This window comes from Bos indicus, chromosome 16, assembly GCF_029378745.1.
Source record: "Bos indicus isolate NIAB-ARS_2022 breed Sahiwal x Tharparkar chromosome 16, NIAB-ARS_B.indTharparkar_mat_pri_1.0, whole genome shotgun sequence".
NCBI lineage: Eukaryota > Metazoa > Chordata > Mammalia > Artiodactyla > Bovidae > Bos > Bos indicus.
The window spans coordinates 61,016,387-61,035,895 of NC_091775.1; the positions used below are offsets into that span (position 1 = coordinate 61,016,387).

The 19,509-nt window shown below is 36.2% G+C and overlaps 1 protein-coding gene and 1 pseudogene across 6 annotated transcripts in view; one reads left to right on the plus strand and one right to left on the minus strand.

Annotated features, from left to right (window-relative positions):
- RALGPS2 (Ral GEF with PH domain and SH3 binding motif 2) overlaps positions 1 to 19,509 on the plus strand; it is a 167,074-nt gene that overhangs the window by 79,194 nt on the left and 68,371 nt on the right. For all 6 annotated transcript variants that reach the window (XM_070768509.1, XM_019976324.2, XM_019976326.2 and 3 more), the window contains exons 6-8: positions 293 to 382; positions 3,821 to 3,913; positions 8,921 to 9,047. In XM_070768509.1, coding sequence (XP_070624610.1) covers positions 293 to 382; positions 3,821 to 3,913; positions 8,921 to 9,047 — 310 coding nt within the window. The remainder of the gene's footprint in view (positions 1 to 292; positions 383 to 3,820; positions 3,914 to 8,920; positions 9,048 to 19,509) is intronic.
- LOC109570399 (small ribosomal subunit protein uS8-like) lies at positions 2,035 to 2,441 on the minus strand (annotated as a pseudogene).

Genomic DNA, 19,509 nt, shown 5'->3' on the forward strand with positions numbered 1-19,509 from the left:
GACTGGGAAATCCTATGGACAAAGGAGCCTGGTGGGCTACAGTCACAGAGAGCTGGACATGACTTAGTGACAGGGACTCACACACAAACAAATACTCATGTCTATATCTGTCTGTCTATATATGTGTATGAAGTATGTGCAGCATTTGAAGAGTTATGTCCTGGTGGTGAGTCAGGGGCAAGAGAAAGTATTTTCACACAATTCTCAGTGGTTCATCAAGTAGCTCTTGTCATTCTTTGATCCTGTAAGTAAAGAATCTTACCATTCACCTATTTTTATTTTTTATTTGCAGGTAAGCTTTTGGGTTGTTAGAGAGATTCTTCATGCTCAAACATTAAAAATTAGAGCAGAAGTTTTGAGCCACTATATTAAAACTGCTAAGGTAAGATAAACTTGTGCTTCTGTTTTTAATTCAGTCATTTACGAATGCTTGTGAGTAAGTATTTGCCTGTGTGACTATAGTCACTATTTATTGACGCTGGAAAATAAGGTCTACTGATTAACCTAAGTTAATTTTTTAAATTGCATGTCTGTTTCCTTTGCCTTTTCTTCTATTCCTCCTATCTTCCTCCCCTTTCTTTTATACTTTCCCTCTCTTTCTCAGAGAAGCTGATTTGTATTTGGGCAGAGGTCAGATTATGATGAAGTTTAATATTTATAAAATATTTTGGTATATTCTGCAGGTGACTAAAAAAGCCTTGCAGGATTAAGTAGAGAAATACATATCAGTTATTTGTCTTTCATATAGATTATTCTGCCAACCATGTGGAGAATAAGACTTAATTTTAAAAGAACAGTATAAATGAGGGTGTTAACCAAATATATTGAGTAACATAGATAATAGATGCAGCAGGAGAAATAGAACATGGATTTCAAAGACAGTTAAAATTTACAGAGGAAGATGGAATAGGACATTCCACAAGAGGTTACAGAATTTTGCTAAAATTTGTAACAACTCCAGATTTATGTCAAGTTGACTGAAAAGAGGTATAATGGTAGCCACATTCATTATTCTAATAATAAATACATAACTTATCTCACCTGTGAATGAAGGAAGATGGGATAAATTGAGGATACGATTTTTACAGTTGTAAAGTATTGTAATCGTTGTTGAGTCCTAACTGTTCCATGGCTTCCTTGAGCATCTGGGAGCAGTTGTATTCCAGCATTCTGTGGCACTAGGTGGCAGAGCTAGCCTTCTTAAAAGTTGTTATTTTTTCAGAAGTGTCATAAAATTTTAAAAAACATTCTTTGTGATATGTTAAAGATTGGATTTTAGCTAGTAGAATCCATGTCTTTTCTCCATAGATCCTGAATTTTCATTATTGTTTTCTGGTGTTTTTGTTAGTTTTTTTCTTTTTTTTATGAATGTTCCACTCAAAACCACCACATCCATTAAACCTGTCATTATTCTCATCAAATAATCATTTAATTCCTGTTCAGACTCATACTTTGAGTTATTTCTGATAGTGCTTACTTTTACCCCAAGGTCTAAATTCATAATTTTTTTGTCCATTACTGTGTCTTCAATCCCACTGGGGACTCTGCCTTCTATTTTGTTTCTTATAAAACAGGCAAGTCTTTCTCTTCTTTTAGTAGATGTTTTCAGTTAGGTTCTATAGAGTCAGAAAACACCCACACATGTAAATGTATAACATGTATAAAAAGGTTTAAGAAATTATCTCATGTGATTGAGTTGGGGAGAGGCTGGCAAATTTGAGTCCGTAGGGCCAGTAGACAAGCTAGAGACTTAGGAAGGAGTTTCTGGATTTTTGCTGTTATCAATACCACTACTTATACAGCATTCTTGTGTGAATCTCTTGGTGCTCAGCTGCAGGTTAAAATACTAGAAATATAGAGAGAGAAGACAAATTACCTTCAAAGAAATGACAGTAAGACCAATAGCTTTCATCAGCCAGTACCTGATGTTGTTCTCCATTTGTGAATTCTTGTTTCATTTTCTTTTTCTTATTTTTCCTCTGAGGCATTTTGTTTGTATGAATTTGCATCCCTAGTTTTTATGAATCTACATCCCTAGAAAAAGAAAAAGAATCCAAGGATTTTCTCTCCTATGTGTTTTTGTCTTGCTTCTTCCTGGTCCATGATGACAGCTGAGGTTGTCAGTGCAATAAAACCAAACTGATGGGATGGGAGCAGGTTGTTCTGCCATTTTTCTAGTAATAGATCTTGAGTCACACATCAAATATGGGGCCCATCCCTCCACACTTACTGAGCCTGCCTGTGAGGTTCACAACAATTTTCTCAGCCCTGTGATCATCAGTGATTTCAAATGCACTAATGTAAGCATGCTTCATCATCGCAGTTAGAAACCTGATGATGACTTTGGAGCACAGCCTAATAAGTACCTGGCTTTTGCCTCTCTTTTCGGCATTGTTGATACTCTAGAGAGCATCAGCCAAGACATTCATGCACCCCATTATGGTGGCACAGAAAGATGGCAGAAAGAGTCCTTGTGTTTTTCCCTTTCCCTTTTTTATTTTTTTAAACTTGAGTTCATATTTCTTGAAATTTTATAGGAGTTCTTTCAGACCAGAATTAAGGTGGTATTAGAGTTCATCAAAAGAATAGAACCCCTCGCCTTTCCTTGGTTCTCATATTCAAAACAGGCAATTTTTGTCTTGGAGTTTCTTAATAATTAAGGACAGTTTTACATGCTAAGACCTTTGAGGTGTAAACATCTGATAGTTTGGAGAAATCTGAGCAATTAGCAATAATTTGACAAAAGTAGATGATCTCTTGGTAAAGTGATGGAACCTAGCATTAGCATGCGTGCACAGCATCATATGGGATTCTTCTGCATGGAGGCTAGAAAAAGCAACGTCTAGTGTTGGGAAGCAGATAGATGTCCCAGCATGAACAAGGAAAAAAGGGATGGGGATTCAGGTGGGAGGAAGCCAGAAATTGAGGAGGGCTGTGAAAAGCAAGCTTGAACCCTAGCCCTGGAATGTTAGGGGTCCTTCTGCTGCTGCTGCTGCTGCTAAGTCGCTTCAGTTGTGTCCAACTCTGTGCGACCCTAAGGACAGCAGCCCTCCAGGCTCCTCTGTCCATAGGATTCTCCAGGCAAGAATACTGGAGCAGGTTGCCATTTCCTTCTCCCGTTAGTGAGCCTGCTGCTACTGCTGCTGCGAAGTCGCTTCAGTCATGTCCGACTCTGTGCGACCCCATAGACGGAAGCCCACCAGGCTCCCCCGTCCCTGGGATTCTCCAGGCAAGAACAATGGAGTGGGTTGCCATTTCCTTCTCCAATGCATGAAAGTGAAAAGTGAAAGGGAAGTCCCTCAGTCGTGTCCAACTCTTAGCGACCCCATGGACTGCAGCCTACCAGGCTCCTCTATCCATGGGATTTTCCAGGCAAGAGTACTGCAGTGGGATGCCATTGCCTTCTCCTAGGAGGCAGGGGCACCTGAGTAGGACACAAATCAAGATCCTGGGTGCGGGCCTTTCTTTGAACTTGGATCATAAGGCAGAACTAGTAATAGTTCAGTATAAGAAAGGAAACTGCCTACTAGAAACAAGGATGCATACCAGATAACTTTGATACTGAGCCATAACTTTGGTTTTCTTAATGTATTAGACAACTGGAGGTAGATGTATTCCCAGAGCTAGGAGGGAGTTCTGTGTGGGCCAAAAATCAGCTTACTGTAAACACAGTGGATACCCCAAAAACAAATCTCAACAATGAGGGTAATAAGTATGCTATAAGAACCACCAGTTGCCTAAACTGTATTTGTCTTCAAGTTGTCTTGTATTCATGCTATTTATTTTTCATCTCTCCTCCCCCTTTTTCTAAATCTTCCAGAAGTTGTATGAGCTGAATAACCTTCATGCACTTATGGCGGTGGTTTCTGGCTTACAGAGTGCCCCAATTTTCAGGTTGACTAAAACATGGGCGGTGAGTAATCTTCCTTAGTTAATGATAGGTTAGACTGCCTGTTGGAAGTGAAGATGTTTTAGTTCCTTTTGTAGTTCTTAGTAAAGTTAATATTATGATAATAGATAAGGATTTTTTAGTTTGTACTCTGTTCTTTGAAACCTACATTTTTTCCTCTCCCCTTAAATAAGTATTTCATGAGGCTTGTTAAGTATTTTGAGCTAAAACCAACTTGGTGCTTGGTTTCTGCTCTTTAGGAAATCATCTTTGTAGAACTTTTTAAAACATCTTTGACAATATAGAATTTCAAGTTTACTGATGGGAAACTGTAAATGTGAAAATAAATTGCATTAATCATGTAAAGATTATGCTTTTGGAAAATTTGAGAAAGATATAAATTGTAAGTTGCCCCCCAAATTTACTGATTCAGATTTCCATTACAATATTTTTACTCAGTAAACTCTTGGGTTTTTTACTTAGGAATAAAGGAAAATCTGATAGCTAACAGGGAAGTAGGCAGTGTTTCTGCACATTGTGATATTATGCTAATCATACTTGGTTCTGTTTAACAGGGTCAGAGTGTGAGGTTTTACTTTTGCACATTTGTGTATTTTTATGGTTGATCAATGTGATACTGGCCTCAAGCTTGCTGGGTATTTTTCATTTAGGTTTTATAGAACTGAAACTTTAGATTCAGTTAAATCTGTTCATATTAATACTGTTCTTTAATGTTAAAGAGGAATGGTTTTGTTTACTACATTTTGTGCAGAGGGTTAGTGTGTTCTTACTGTCCTGGAATAAAGACTTGACTAACTTTATCACAGTTTTTTACTTACTAAAATATAACTTTGTGTTTAATTAGCCTGCTGTTCTCACTTTTCATAGTGTCTGAAGAGACAGATGTTTCTCATACTGGAAAAACATTAGTATGGAAGAGCTTATGATCTTGTTTATATTTCATTTGTATTTTAGAAACACCTGAGTGAACAGTTTTCCTACTCTAAAAATTATTTTTAATAATGATGACCTAATTCTCTTTTATTAAAACTTTAATTTAATGAGGGAATGGAAGTGATTATAAATATACAGTCATGAATTCCATCTTTGAAGTTTTAGGGAAAAGAAATTGTACTCTGGTTTATATTGTGGTTTAGAAATGAGATACATTTCCCTCAAGTTAATTTTGTTTCCTTGAAGTTATTTTCATTGTCTCTGTCTCATGTCTTGCATCAAAAATAGTTTTGTTTAAATTTAGTAACAGCTCCATTATTAATCTGAATAAAATTTTTGGTGTTCATGTTAAACTTGAAAATATTCCGCAGTTTTGCTAGGTACTAATTGTTTGACGTGCATAGTGGATGATATAGACAAAGTCCTGTTCATATAGAGCTAACATTCTACTGGGAAAAGATAAGCTGTAAATATATAAATGATATATCATAAATAATGATGAATGCTCTGTAGAAAAATAAAACCGAGTAAATGAGATGTAAAATACTTCCCTCATGCTTTTCTGTGATATGTGGTAAGAATTTCTGATAAGTGATTAGACCCAGTTGCAGTTGGACCTGGCAATTGAAAAGGATTGATGACCTTGCCAAAGATGTTGGAATGATTAGATTTGAGAGAATAGTGAAGGAAAAAATGGGACAGTAAGAATAGAGAATGCCTTTGAGGAATTTTGTTGTGAAGTACTGAGGTGAGGGCCAGCGGTAACTAGAAGAAATGTGAGATTAAAGATTTGTGGTGTTTTGCTTTGATTTTAAAGATGAGATCCGTGACAGTATGCTTGAGTGGTAGTACAGTGATCTAATAAAATGAGGAGGTGAACAAGAAGTCAAGGCTGTGATACCATAGATTAGCCCAGAGGAGATAAGGTCCAGTACTCCAGTGGGGCAGGAACAGTGTCTCCGTTTTAACAAGAGAGAAGGGGGTGCATTTGGTTACAAACACAGGTATGTTGGTAGATTTGGTAGTGGGATTCTGCAGAATTCTGTTTCATAAGACATAAGAAGCAAGGTCATTAATTGACAGTGGGAGAGGTATTGGAGGTTTGAAGAGAAAGGAAAGGATTAAAGTCATCAAGGGGACTGTGAGAGTGAATTAATTAGGGAAACATGTAGGTCTTAGGTGGAGAAGGCAATGGCACCCCACTCCAGTACTCTTACCTCCATGGACGGAGGAGCCTGGTGGGCTGCAGTCCATGGGGTCGCTAAAAGTCAGACATGACTGAGCGACTTCACTTTCACTTTTCACTTTCATGCATTGGAGAAGGAAATGGCAACCCACTCCAGTGTACTTGCCTGGAGAATCCCAGGGACGGGGGAGCCTGGCGGGCTGCCGTCTCGGGGGTCGCACAGAGTCAGACATGACTGAAGCGACTTAGCAGTAGGTCTTAGGAAGGTCCACTTGAGATTTTTGGTCATGAACTTAGAGTGAAACTTAGTGTTCAGCGTTACCATGAAGAAGTGCTGAGAATTAATTGTATTTAACCAGTTGGAATTTTTTTAGGCGTGTTTGTACCACAGAGGGGTCAAGGATAGTACAAGAGATAAAGTAGGTAAATATAAAAGTTGTGATAGATGAGGAATCTAACCTAAGTAAAAGGAAAGAAATAATGAACAGTGAAAGGGTAGTATGGTGGAAAATCCTGGTGCCCTCAAATACAAGGAATGTACCAAAAAACAACATCACAAATGGGGGAAATATTAGAAACATTATCTTTAACATCAAGCAAAAGTATGCTCATTTTCACTGTTTCTACTCAACATAAAAATTTTAGCATAGTCAAAAAAGATTAGAAATAATAAGATATATCCTCAAAAAATTAGAATTACATTGAGTTACCATTTATCTATCAACTCCACTTCTGAGTATATACCCAAAAGAATCATAAGATTGGGACTCAAACAGGCATTTTTATACCAGTGTATAAAAAAGCATCATTATTAACAATAACCAATAGGTATGAACTATCCAAATGTCCACGAACAGATGGATGAATGTACAAAATGTGGTGTAAACATACAATGAAGTATTATACATCCTTAAAAAGGACTGAAATTCTGACACAAGCTGCACCTTGGATAAACCTTGATGATGATATGCTCAGTGAAATAAGCTAGACACAGTAAGACAAATAGTGAATGATTCCATTTATATGAGGTGCCAAGAGTAGTCAATCATTCAGACAGAGTAAAAGGTGGTTCCCAGGGCTGAGAGGAGCAAGAAATGAGGAGTTCTGTTTAATGGTTACAGAATTTCCGGGAAGATGGAAAGAGTACTAGCCATGGATAATTGCAATGATTGATGGATAATGTGAATGAACTTACTGCCACTAAACTATACACTTAACACTGGTTAAAATGGTAAATATTATGTATATTTTACCACAGCTTTTAAAAATAGTCCTCTGAAAACAAGTCTCTGCTATCCCACCCCAAATTGAATCCTTTCATTCTGACTATTGATTTGTTATGAAAATTGCAAAATGTGTTATTTTTATACATATCAGACTCCATGCTTCTTTAGTTTTGTGTTTCAGATATGTCAAAATCAGCTATGAGTTCCAAGTAATTTGTTTCTCCAGATATTGTACCAGAGTTCTGGAATGATTGACTTTGGGAAAAAAAAAAAAGATTTCTTGTTATCCTTGCTGTGTCATGCAGTATATTTTGCATATTCAAATACTTTGTTATGTGGGAGAGAAAAGAATGTTTGGATTTATAGATCGAAGTGGAGAGTTGCACCAAATCTTGAAAGTTCTAATCAAGTGTATTGAAACTGGGCCACAGAAAGTCGTGAAACCAGTGTTTGCAGGAAAACCCATCTAAAACATTCAGGGATGCTGGTTAGACAGTTTTTTTGTTTTTGTTTTTGTTTTAGAGATTATCTAAAGATAATCTGTTATCTTGGAGCCTGTGAAAAATAGATTACAGCATCAATCCCAACTATATTACTTGTAATATTAAAAAGAGTAGTGGATTAGATGTTAGAATACTCTGTCTCCAGGACCAGACTGAGACCCATAAAAGCAGGACCTAGTCTTTGTGAATGATGACTGACGAGTATTGGTGTGTTCTGCTTCTCCTTGGGGTCTCAGTCACCTCATCTTTAAATTAGTCCTCTTGACTTTTCTCTTAACCTCGTAGGAGAATTAGATGAGAATTTTATAGGTGGAAGTGTTTTGCCTGCTATAAAATAACAAATATTTTATGACATAAAGTGAAATTACAACATAATGAAATAGTAACTTCACATATTTAAAGAAGAGATTTTTTTTTCCAAAGTCTTTGAAATACTTAAAAACATGTATTTTCTGAATCTTTTAGTTAATATTATTTCGGATGACTGTCCTTGCTTTTCTTTTATTCCCCTTGATATCTCCATTTTTCTCAAAGGGCACGCACTACAGATCTACTCCTCAAGCCTCCTAAAACAGCTGCAGTTGATTGTTCAACTGTATATAATACAGCACTGATCAAAGGGATCAAGGAAAAAAATGTCAGAAATCCAAACATGTAAATTGTAGTTTTATAGTACTGGAAGAACTAGGTATGGTTAGAGTCATCAAGAAAAATTATTACTTAAATTATGAAATTCAGTATTTATTTCCTAATGCTTATTTACATAATTAACTATCTTTGAGGGGGCAGGGGACAAGTCATGAAAATATTTGGGCCTTTGAGGTGAATATGAATATATAATTATTTTAAATTAGGAAAATGAATAATAAAAATTGTTTAACCATTTAAAATAGTAAAGATGAGAAATAATGTATTATAATTTACTACTTAGTAAGTTAATTATTTTACATACATACAAAGTATATTGTATTTTATAAATAATGAATATGGGTTTATTATATTAATAAACATGTCTGATTTTGTTTTATTTACATACTACCAAAATATAATTAAAGAAAATAAAACTTTGAAATTAAAATTCAAATTTATAGTAATTCTAACTTTTAAGTCTTTAATAAAATTGGATACAGAAATAACTTGGGCTTTTCTGTTTGTCTTATAGTTATTAAGTCGAAAAGACAAAACTACCTTTGAAAAACTAGAATATGTAATGAGTAAAGAAGATAATTACAAAAGACTCAGAGACTATATAAGTAGCTTAAAGATGACACCCTGCATTCCCTATTTAGGTGAGTTATGTCACTGTATATTCATTATGCCTAGTTGTTGCTTTGCTTTAATCAATAGTTTATAAAAAATTCAATGTATTTTAAAAGTTTGTGTGTCCTTTAAAGAAATTAAAGGATTCTTAAGTTGAAAAAATTGTCTAGAGGAATGTGTTACCTTACTACCTGGAATGTATTTTCATTTTTTCTTAGAAATGAAGCATATGGTAAAGCCATACATTTTTCCTATTTTAGTAATGCTTTAAAAGAATGAACTAGTAGTTTGCAGTGAAGTTTAATGCTGTGAAAATATTTAACATTTACTTAAGAAATTGATCAAAAGATACAATGAATTTATTGTCAACATCATGAGTTCTTAGTTTATATTGTTGGCAGGTATTTTAACAGTGAATTATGAAAAACAGTCTCAATGAAGGTGTTATTGTTTTTCTGGAAGAAATTAGCTGTTTAGCTGTGGAAATTTAGCTCAGTGCTGAGACAAATCTGTATTTTACATATTATTACACATAGCGTGTATCTCTTTATTGTATATTTTACAGTGTTGATGAATTCCAAGAAGCATTAAACCAATAACGTAAGATGTTCACCAAAATATGAATAGTAATTGTTTATTAGGTGTTTGAATAAAAAAATGACTGAAACTATACCTTTTTAATGTATATGTGAATTTAAATACAGAAAATATATTATGTATACCTAGTATATGCATTATATTATGTATACCTAGTATATGCATTAAAATAAATTGACTTGATCCTATGTAGAGAGTAATCAAAAGATAACATTTGTTTTTTCCCGGTATCCCCTTTTACCTCCTATTTCCACTCTGTCTTTTATGTAACTACTCATACTGGATTTTATCATAACTGTTTCTGAAAATCATGGAAAAACCTGTTCCTTGTTTAGGAGACTCTACAGTGTCATCTTTGAAGTCTTTATAGTACCACTGAACACAAAGTACCAGTATAGTACCAGAACTCAAAGCAGGGCAGAGACAGCTGATGCACTGTCCTTCAGCTGCTCTAGAGCATCACCTTAGTTTGTCAGAGATCTCAACTCATCATATCATTGTGGGACATTCTCAGAGTCCAGTGGGAATAGGAAATGTTGCACATCCTGTGTTGAAGGCAGAGCACTCCTGTGCATTGTGCAGTGGCCACGTACTGTTTGTCTGTTTCTTTGATACATGGTTCAGGGCCATCGTAAACATAACTCAGGCTCTAAGCTGATATTAGGAAAGGCATTCTGCATACGTTCTACTTTCTACCATTACCTTGGCTTTGACATTCTTAAAAGTGGGGAAAGGAAGAATAGAGGACTTTTTAAAGTCATCAATATCTTCATACTCCATAAAAACATAAACTTTTCATAACATAAAGAACATTAGACAGAATTTTTTGAATTCATGTCACTCAGTTGTGTCCAACTCTTTGTGACCTCATGAACTATAGTCTGCCAGGCTCTGTTCATGAAGTTCTCTAAGCAAGGATACTGGAGTGGGTCGCCGTTCCCTTCTCCAGGGGATCTTCCCAACCTAGAGATTGAACCCAGGTCTCCCAAATTGCAGACTGAGAATTGGGAACTGTAAATTCCAAAATGGCTCTATGATATTCATTTTTCAAGTCATTGAATTGTCTTCTTTAAGCCTTGTTTTCTTTACCTAGAAGTAGCACACATGTTTTTCTTGAGGCTGGGTGGGACGACAGTGATCTCTTCTATATAAATCACTTATACTACACTTGAGAAAACCAAAGTCCAGAAAGGTAGAAGAGCTGATTCAGAATCCTAAAACCTAGTTAATGACAGTTCTGAGGTTCTGACCTAACATCCTTCCAATTAGAGCTGCTAAACTCTTATTCTAAAATTTACTGATTCCACAATTGTGTTTTTTCTCATTGAAATAAATATTTTTTGCAAATTTCATAATTTTTTTTTTTTAGCAAAGGAGACTAAGATTATTTTCTATTAAAGAGGACAGAATAACATAAATCCTTGTGCTGTGATGTCTAGTTCAGGGGTCTTTGTTTTATATTTATCCACATAGAAACTTCAGTAGAGGGTTTGAACTTGTCTGTGCCTGTGCACTTCAGCACACTCTTATATACCTATGAGGGTGTGGTGGGAAATCATTGAAATAGTGGAATCTGGACAAGTTTTCCTTTAGAAAATATACCTGTTTTCTCCCAACTCTGATACCTGAAATGGAGTATTTTTTCCTGTGGGTTAAGGCAAATGAAGAAAACACTGAGGTATAGAAGTTAGTTTGGAGAAAATAATAAAACCATAATCTTTCCTGTGTCTTCAATTTGGTCTGCATTAACTCCTCTTTTCAGTTACTTTTCACTTTATATATTCTCATGACCCAGAATCTTCCTTACTGCAATTCTCCACCAGTAGCACCAGTCTCTCTTGATTTACCTTCTAATTTATGGCTTTTGTTTTTTTGACTCCTCTTTCTCTGCCTTTCTCTCAAATCTGTTCTTTTAAAGGTCTCAGTCCTTTCCATTTATTCCATACACACACTTAAAATGGTCTCATTCAGCTTTTTCCCATATATCACCTGATGACTGCCAAATCTCAGATTGGACCTATATATTCAATTGGCTTTGTGGCCTAGTAATTCCTAATTCTTGTGGCCTAGTAACATTTTAGGTACTCAGATACTGATTGAATGAGATATCTATTGGTAACTCTTAATTTAGCATGTTCAGAAGTATATTCATCATTTTCCCCCTTTTCCTATACCTGATCCCCATCTTATCTCCTAGCTTAGTGACCTAGTGATCACAGTGTTGCATTATCTACACTGCTTCACCACCCTCAACACTTGGCGGGTTTTCTGTTCTTTGTTTTTGGCTTTACTGAATTTCTCCTCCTCCCCTACTTCTCATACCATCTGTTAGTTTAGTTCAGTTCAGTTGCTCAGTCGTGTCCGACTCTTTGCGACCCTCTGTTAAGCAAGATGCATGTTTGTGAGGGTTATCAAGAATTAGAAGCCAAAGTGAAAGTGTTAGTTGCTTAGTCGTGTCCGACTCTTCACAACTATATGGACTGTAGCCACCAGGCTCCTCTGTCTGTGGAATTCTCCAGGCAAGAATACTGGAGTAGGCTGCAATGCCCTCCTCAAGGAGATCTTCTGGACCTGGGGATTGGACCTGGGTCTCCTGCATTGCAGGCAGATTGTTTACCACCTGAACCACTGGAAAAACCCCATTAGAAGCCAAAGGGTGAAGGGGAATGGCAAAAACTTATGCTAAAAATAGAAAACATACACTTTCAGTCTAGTTCAATTCAGTTGCTCAGTCATGTCCGACTCTTTGAGACTCCATGGACTGCAGCATACCAGGCTTCCCTGTTCATCACCAACTCTCAAAGCTTGCTCAAACTCAGATCCATGGAGTTGGTGATGCCATCCAACCATCTCATCCTCTGTCGTCCACTTCTCCTCCTGCCTTCAATCTTTCCCAGCATCAGGGTCTTTTCCAATGAGTCAGCTCTTTGCATCAGGTGGCCAAAGTATTGGAGTTTCACCTTCAGCATCAGTCCTTCCAGTGAATATTCAGGACTGATTTCCTTTAGGATGGACTGGTTAGATCTTGTTGCAGTCCAAGGACTCTCTCCAGAGTCTTCTCCAACACTACACAGTTCAAAAGCATCAGTTCTTCAGTGCTCACCTTCCTTTATAGTCCAACCTCACATCCATACATGACTACTGGAAAACTTTGTCGGCAAAGTAATGTCTCTGCTTTTTAATATGTTGTTTAGGTTGGTCATAGCTTTTCTTAATTTCATGGCTGCAGCCCCCATCTGCAGTGATTTTGGAGCCCCAAAAAATAAAGTTTGTCACTGTTTCCGTTGTTTCTCCATCTATTTTCCACGAAGTGATGGAAGTGGATGCCATGATCTTAGTTTTCTGAATGTTGAGTTTTAAACCAACTTTTCACTCTCCTCTTCCAGTTTCATCAAGAGGCTCTTAAGTTCTTATTTGCTTTCTGCTGTAAGGGTGGTGTCATGTGCATATCTGAGGTTATTGATGTTTCTCCCAGCAGTCTTGATTCCAGCTTGTGCTTCATCCAGTCCAGTGTTTCTCAAGATGTACTCTGCATATAAGTTAAATAAGCAGGGTGACAATATACAGCCTTGACATACTCCTTTCCTGATTTGGAACCAGTCTGTTGTTCCATGTCCAGTTCTAACTGTTGCTTCCTGACCTGCATACAGATTTCTCGGGAGGCAGGCCTGGTGGTCTGGTACTCCCATCTCTTGAAGAATTTTTCAGTTTGTTGTGATCCACACAGTCAAAGGCTTTGGTGTAATCAATAAAAGAGAAGTAGATGGTTTTCTGGAACTCTCTTGCTTTTTTGATGATCCAGTGGATGTTGGCGATTTGATCTCTGGTTCCTCTGCCTTTTCTAATTCCAGCTTGAACATATGGAAGTTAACAGTTCACAGACTGTTGTAGCCTGGCTTGGAGAATTTTGAACATTACTTTGCTAGCGTATGAGATGAGTGCAATTGTGTGGTAGTTTGAGCATTCTTTGGCATTGCCTTTCTTTGGGATTGGAATGAAAACTGACCTTTTCCATTCCCTTGGCCCCTGCTGAGTTTTCTAAATTTGCTGGCATGTTGAGTGCAGCACTTTCACAGCATCATCTTTTAGGATTTGAAATAGCTCAACTGGAATTCCATCACCTCCACTAGCTTTGTTCATAGTGATGCTTCCTAAGGCCCACTTGACTTTGCATTCCAGAATGTCTGTCTCTAGGTGAGTGATCACACCATCATGGTTGTCTGAATCATGAAGATCTTTTTTGTATAGTTCTTCTGTGTATTCTTGCCAGGAATATTCTGTATTCTGTACAGAAGTATTCTGTACAGAAGTATTCTGTGTATTCTTGCCAAGAATATTATGTATTCTGTACACGAAACATACACTTTAGCATCTACATAATTTTATACATTGGATTCTCCATGTAATTATTCATCCCTATACCAGTCTGTGAAGAAGCATCTGAGATTGTGAGGTGATTGCGGAACATTTGGCACAAACATTTGGTAGACTTGGGACAGGAAAATGAAACAGTGAAATATTTGTCAGACAAGTTCTTGTGATGCAGTTAAGCTCATTTCCAGCATGAAAATCACCTTTTTAATGCAGTGACAGTTTCATTTTATAGCACACTTTGAGATTAAATGTATTCATCCCATCTATCAAAACAAACATGCTTTTCCTAAGAAAATGTGAAGCATTTCAACTTTATACAACTTTTTGACTGCTTGATTTATTTATATCATATGCAGCTGGTTTATTTTCTCATTCCTAATCTTCAGTACTAAAGTATGTTGAAGAATGAAGATTTTACAATAGTTTATATCCTGTTAATATTTACATTTTTCATATTTTGTCCTTATTAAAAATGAATTAGGATCATGGTTTTTAAATTTAACTTTTCTTCAGAATTTTTTCCCCACTCATATTAAACTAGGCCTAGTGCAGATAGATGCCAAAAATGACAATATTTACAAGATGCTGTACATTTGATAGGAGATAACTTGTCCTGAAGACATTTGAGAGATAATAGTCATTGTGCATATTAGGAGCTTCTAGTTAACTATCCCTCCTCAAGTGTACAGAATTTGCATAATGCTATCCTTTATCCAGATGACTCCATGGTAAAGAATCCACCTGCCAAGTGGACCACCAGGGTTGGATCCCGGGGTCGGGAAGATCCCCTGGAGGAGGAAATGGCAGTGTATGCCAGTATTCCTGCCTGGGAAATCCCATGGATAGAGGAGCCTGGCTGGCTACAGTCCATGGGGTTGCAAAGAGTCAGACACAACTCAGTGACTGAATAACCACCCCTTGTCCTTTAGTGTCTGCGAAGGTTCTTTTGGAACAGATATGTCAACCAAAAGAATCTGTACTGTACAGAGAAAAGGTAAAGGTTAATCACCTACTCTTAACATAAGAGGCATTATCCAAACTAACGGTGTTATTAATGTTATGAATTATGAACTGAACCAACCATCATTCTCTGTGAAATTTAAAACAGAAAATGAAGGCTTATATACTGACAAAACTCTTACTTTGATACTGCCAGATTTATTTATAATTCAATGTGGATTAAATTATAAAAAGTAGAAAATGTTTTCTTGGCTTTCAACTCATCATCTGTTGAAAAGTTGTCTCTTCTGTTGGTTTGCATTCAAGGTAAAAATTAGTCAGCCTGGACGATATAGTGAAAAGTTCTTAGGCTAAGGATGCAGTTTTTCTGGAGAGAAATAGTTTGGCAAATTTCAAGGAAAAAATTGTTTTATATGAGAATTATTGCTTTAAATCTGAAAATCATTAACAGCACTCATTTGTTCTTGTCATTGGAGAACAGTCTTAAGGGGCTTATTAGAGAATTTGGCATGGGAAGTTTTGCTTTGCTGGAGAGAGGGCAAAAGAGCATTGTGCAAAAATAATTTAGTTGTTGTATGAAACATGATAAATATTCTTTCATGTGCGTTTTCTAGCCTCATTTCTACTTTATTTATGTAACTTTGGGAAGATGCAGTAGCTCAACCAGCTTAGGATGTTTTCTGGGAAGGAAAGCATATGTTTTTAAAACTATGGAAATAAGGAAGTTGTTGCAGTTCTATACACTGCTTCCTATCAAGTAGAAGCAGAATGTTACAGAGAAAAGTAAGATGGCCTAACTCTGTCTCTTATAGAGACACCCCCCAACTTAATTTGCAGTTTTGTATGTTAGATTTTCAAGATAGCCCCCTCTCACCCCCCTCTCTTTTTTTTCCCTTTTTTGAGAAGAGAAAATCTGTCTTTATGTTGGGCTTCTCTGATGTCTCAAGATAGTAAAGAATCTGCCTGCAATGCAGGGTTTGATCCCCGGGTTGGGAAGATTCCCCGGAGAAAGGAATGCCAACCTGCTCTAGTATTCTTGCCTGGAAAAGTCCATGGATAGAGGAGCCTGGTGGGCTTTTTTTTTCTTTTCCTTTTGTGAGAATAGAAAAGCTTTCCTTATATCCATCTGTAATAAAGAATATAAATTGTACCCTTTCCATCCCCTATCCTCTGACAAGCACTATTTTGTTTTCATAGCATCTCAAATAAAAGTGGGCACTTAATATTTAATACTTAACTGGTTGACTTCATTAATTAAATTATCCCTTTCTGGCTCTTCCCATTGTTCCAGCAATTTTATTCGTGTGTCATTTTTTGTATACAACTCCCTACCTTCTCCCAGTGTTCCGCTGGCTATCCAGTGTTTGCTTAGCGCTGTTCTTGGTGATAGATGGAGAGCAGGGATCAGAGTGGACTTCGACCCTTCCTTTGTGGAACTTAACATCTCTTTAATACCAAGGACTGTGTTGATGTCATTACCTTGTGAATAACCTCTCCTATCTCCTAAGCTGTGAAAGAGGTGCATAACATTACCAGGCCTTGATAGCAGTGCCCTCATCACAGCAATGTTTGAAGCACGCCTAAACTTGCAAGGACCTTCAGATTTTATCTGATCCTCTTTAATGTTTCTGGAGTTTTCAACCTATCTTGATCCCTTAGAAGAATATAGTTCTTTAATTTTATATTAGTTTTAGAAATTTTTGCTAATCTATGTACAAATATTTTCAAAAACAGTAGCTTTTTATTCACATTTCTACAAAGATATTTTGACAAAGTCCAAAGTTTTAATGAGGGTGTTTTCCCTGCCTCTTTGGTAGAATTTTACGTGGTTAAATGTATAAAAGTCTTTGGCACTGATCTCAAAAATGCCTAATGGTCAAAAAATGTCACTGGCTTTTAATATTTTAAGAGTTTTATTCCATTTTCCTTTCTTTGATTTGTAGGTAATACACACCATGGATTACTTTACCTTATTCTTCTCACTAGGATTACATAGTGAATTCTAAAACAGCAATAAAGCATGTTCAGTCATTTTATTCTGAATCCTGAGAATGAGGTCTGAAATGAGCTCTGACCAAATGGCAGCTAGCCCTAGCTTTTTCTTTAGCCAAAATTACATTCCCATTTTCCATTACCTCATTTATATCCTTTTTTACTCTCATTTTTTTATATATATATTTAAAATTCTTCTAACTTTCTTTAATAGTGTATTTTATGAAGTTTACTTTAGACCATTCAGAGACTTGTGATATAAAAGGGCTAGGGATGGGGTTATATTGATTGCTTTCCCATTTTCATCGTTTTGGGGTTTGTTTGTTTTTTTTGAAGAGCCTATATCTTTAAAATATATGTATATTATGTGTAGAAGTTATATAGATCTGCATTTTAATCATAAAGAGAATCAGATTCCCCCAGTTCCAACAGCTTTGCCAGCAGTGTTTCCAACTTGATATTTCAGTAACATGTTTTGTAAATTTTTTAGCAAACCTTAATAGGAGGATAATAATAAAAATCTTAAGTAACATTTATTTGCAACTTAATCCCATATGCCCAACATTGTACACTTTACATAAATTTTCTAATTTGTTACAACAGTTTATAAGTGATATTATTATTCATGTAAGTGAAAAAACCTGAACAAGGGAGGTTAAATTGACTTGCTCTTAAGATATGCATTATAACCATTTCATTTATAGCTCCAAGAAAGCATTATGGAATTATATTAATATTTTAGAAATCTGTCTTTAGTTTTAATTTTGAGTTCATCTTGAAAACTGAGCTTATTTTTATGGCTTCTTTAAGGAGAGGTCATGCCATCATTACGTAGATTCATTCTTTTCTTACTTATTTTCTCAGACACTAAAAGAATAAAAAAATCATTAGGATATAATCATCTTTAACTTACTATTGATTAATTCAAGTATATAAAAATCATATCACAGTAGTACAGATTTACAGGTAATTTGAAACATTTTCATAGTTGTAGAAGCTTTTACAGTTTTCTTATATGATTACTAGTAGGAGTCCTAACAAATATAATGCCAAAAGAATTAGTACTCCTTGACTCATAGAGTCAAGTGAACATTAAACTGAAAATCTGATCTTTACACTCACACAGGCTTGGAGCCTGAGGATGAGTTTATTAGTTCATATGTACTTAATTTTAGAGATGTCAAGGTTCCTTAATATTGACGATGTCCCATTGAGTGGAGGATAGAATCTAAGTCATTTTTAGGATAAGCTTCATTTCATTTATTAAAAATAACTAAACATAAGTAATCCTTCTATAAACCAGCTCCAAGTTTATAGCTCAATCTTACTGAAGGTAAGGCAACCACATCTTATTCCCAAGTAACCTGTAAAGTGGCTAGCTATCAGACCTTGCCTACCATACATGTGACTTAACCTAATCGCTCACAAGATTCTCATTAGGCTGAAATCTCTTAGTATGGCTATTCCTTTTTTTATTTTTTTGGCTGTGCCACACAGCATGTGGGATCATAATTTCCCAACCAGGGACTGAACCCTAGCCCCCTGCATTGGAAGCGTAGAGTCCTAACCACTGGACCACCAGGGGAGTCCTTTTTTTTTTTTTTTTCTTTTTTTTACTATGGCTGTTCTTAATTTTTCTTATGGCCAATGCTCTTTACTACCTGCCGTTAACAGGTGACATAGCTCTATTAAGTTTGCACATGAAGATCGTGGATCAGTGTAATTTTGTGCTGGAAAATTTGGATATTGTTTCTTTTAGCACGTTGGTTACTCACTCTGTGCAAGACACCACATGATAGGTAATGCAGAAAGTATATAGATGAGCAAGAATAATCCGGTAGTTGAAGTCTACTGAGTCCTTACTAGTATCAAGCATTATTCTAAATGTTTCACCACATGTATTACCTCATTTGATTTTCACAGTAACTACATGAGCTAAGTACTGTTGTTATCTCCACTTTATAGATATGAAAACTGAGGCAGGAATATATAAATTGACCTCAGGAATATCTAAGTCTAACACATGTACATAGTAGATTTGAGCCACAAAGCCAAGCAGTTCTGCCTTTAGGACCTATGCTTAGCCATCATATAATATTGCTTCCTACTCCTTGATCTCGAGGAACTCAGTTGCCTAAGTTATTGTTAAGCTTTCCAGGAACTTTAGAGCAGAGCTGTATCACCTCTCTATAAAGGAGGGTATAATGAACCTGTGGGCAAGGCGCTGTGAGCATTCAGCAGTCTTCCAGTTTGTATGTTGACTTTCACATGATTCTCGTGTTAATAATATTCCTCTTCTGTGAAAATTCTCTGAGACTTGTCTTTAATAGGGTTTTGGATGTGTGAGTGAAATGCTGTAGTTCTGCAAATAAATGGAATGCCCTCGTAAAGTTTTATTCAATTAAGATTTGATAAAATGATTAGATGCCTAATTTCTCCCAGAAATTTTCTAGTGGAGTTTTCTGGTTCTAGGGGTGGTGGAGAGGGACTTGAAAACCATTCCAAAATGACCAGATAAAGCAGGGAATAACATTGCTGTCAGCTTGATGTTCTCTTACCTTCTTTCAC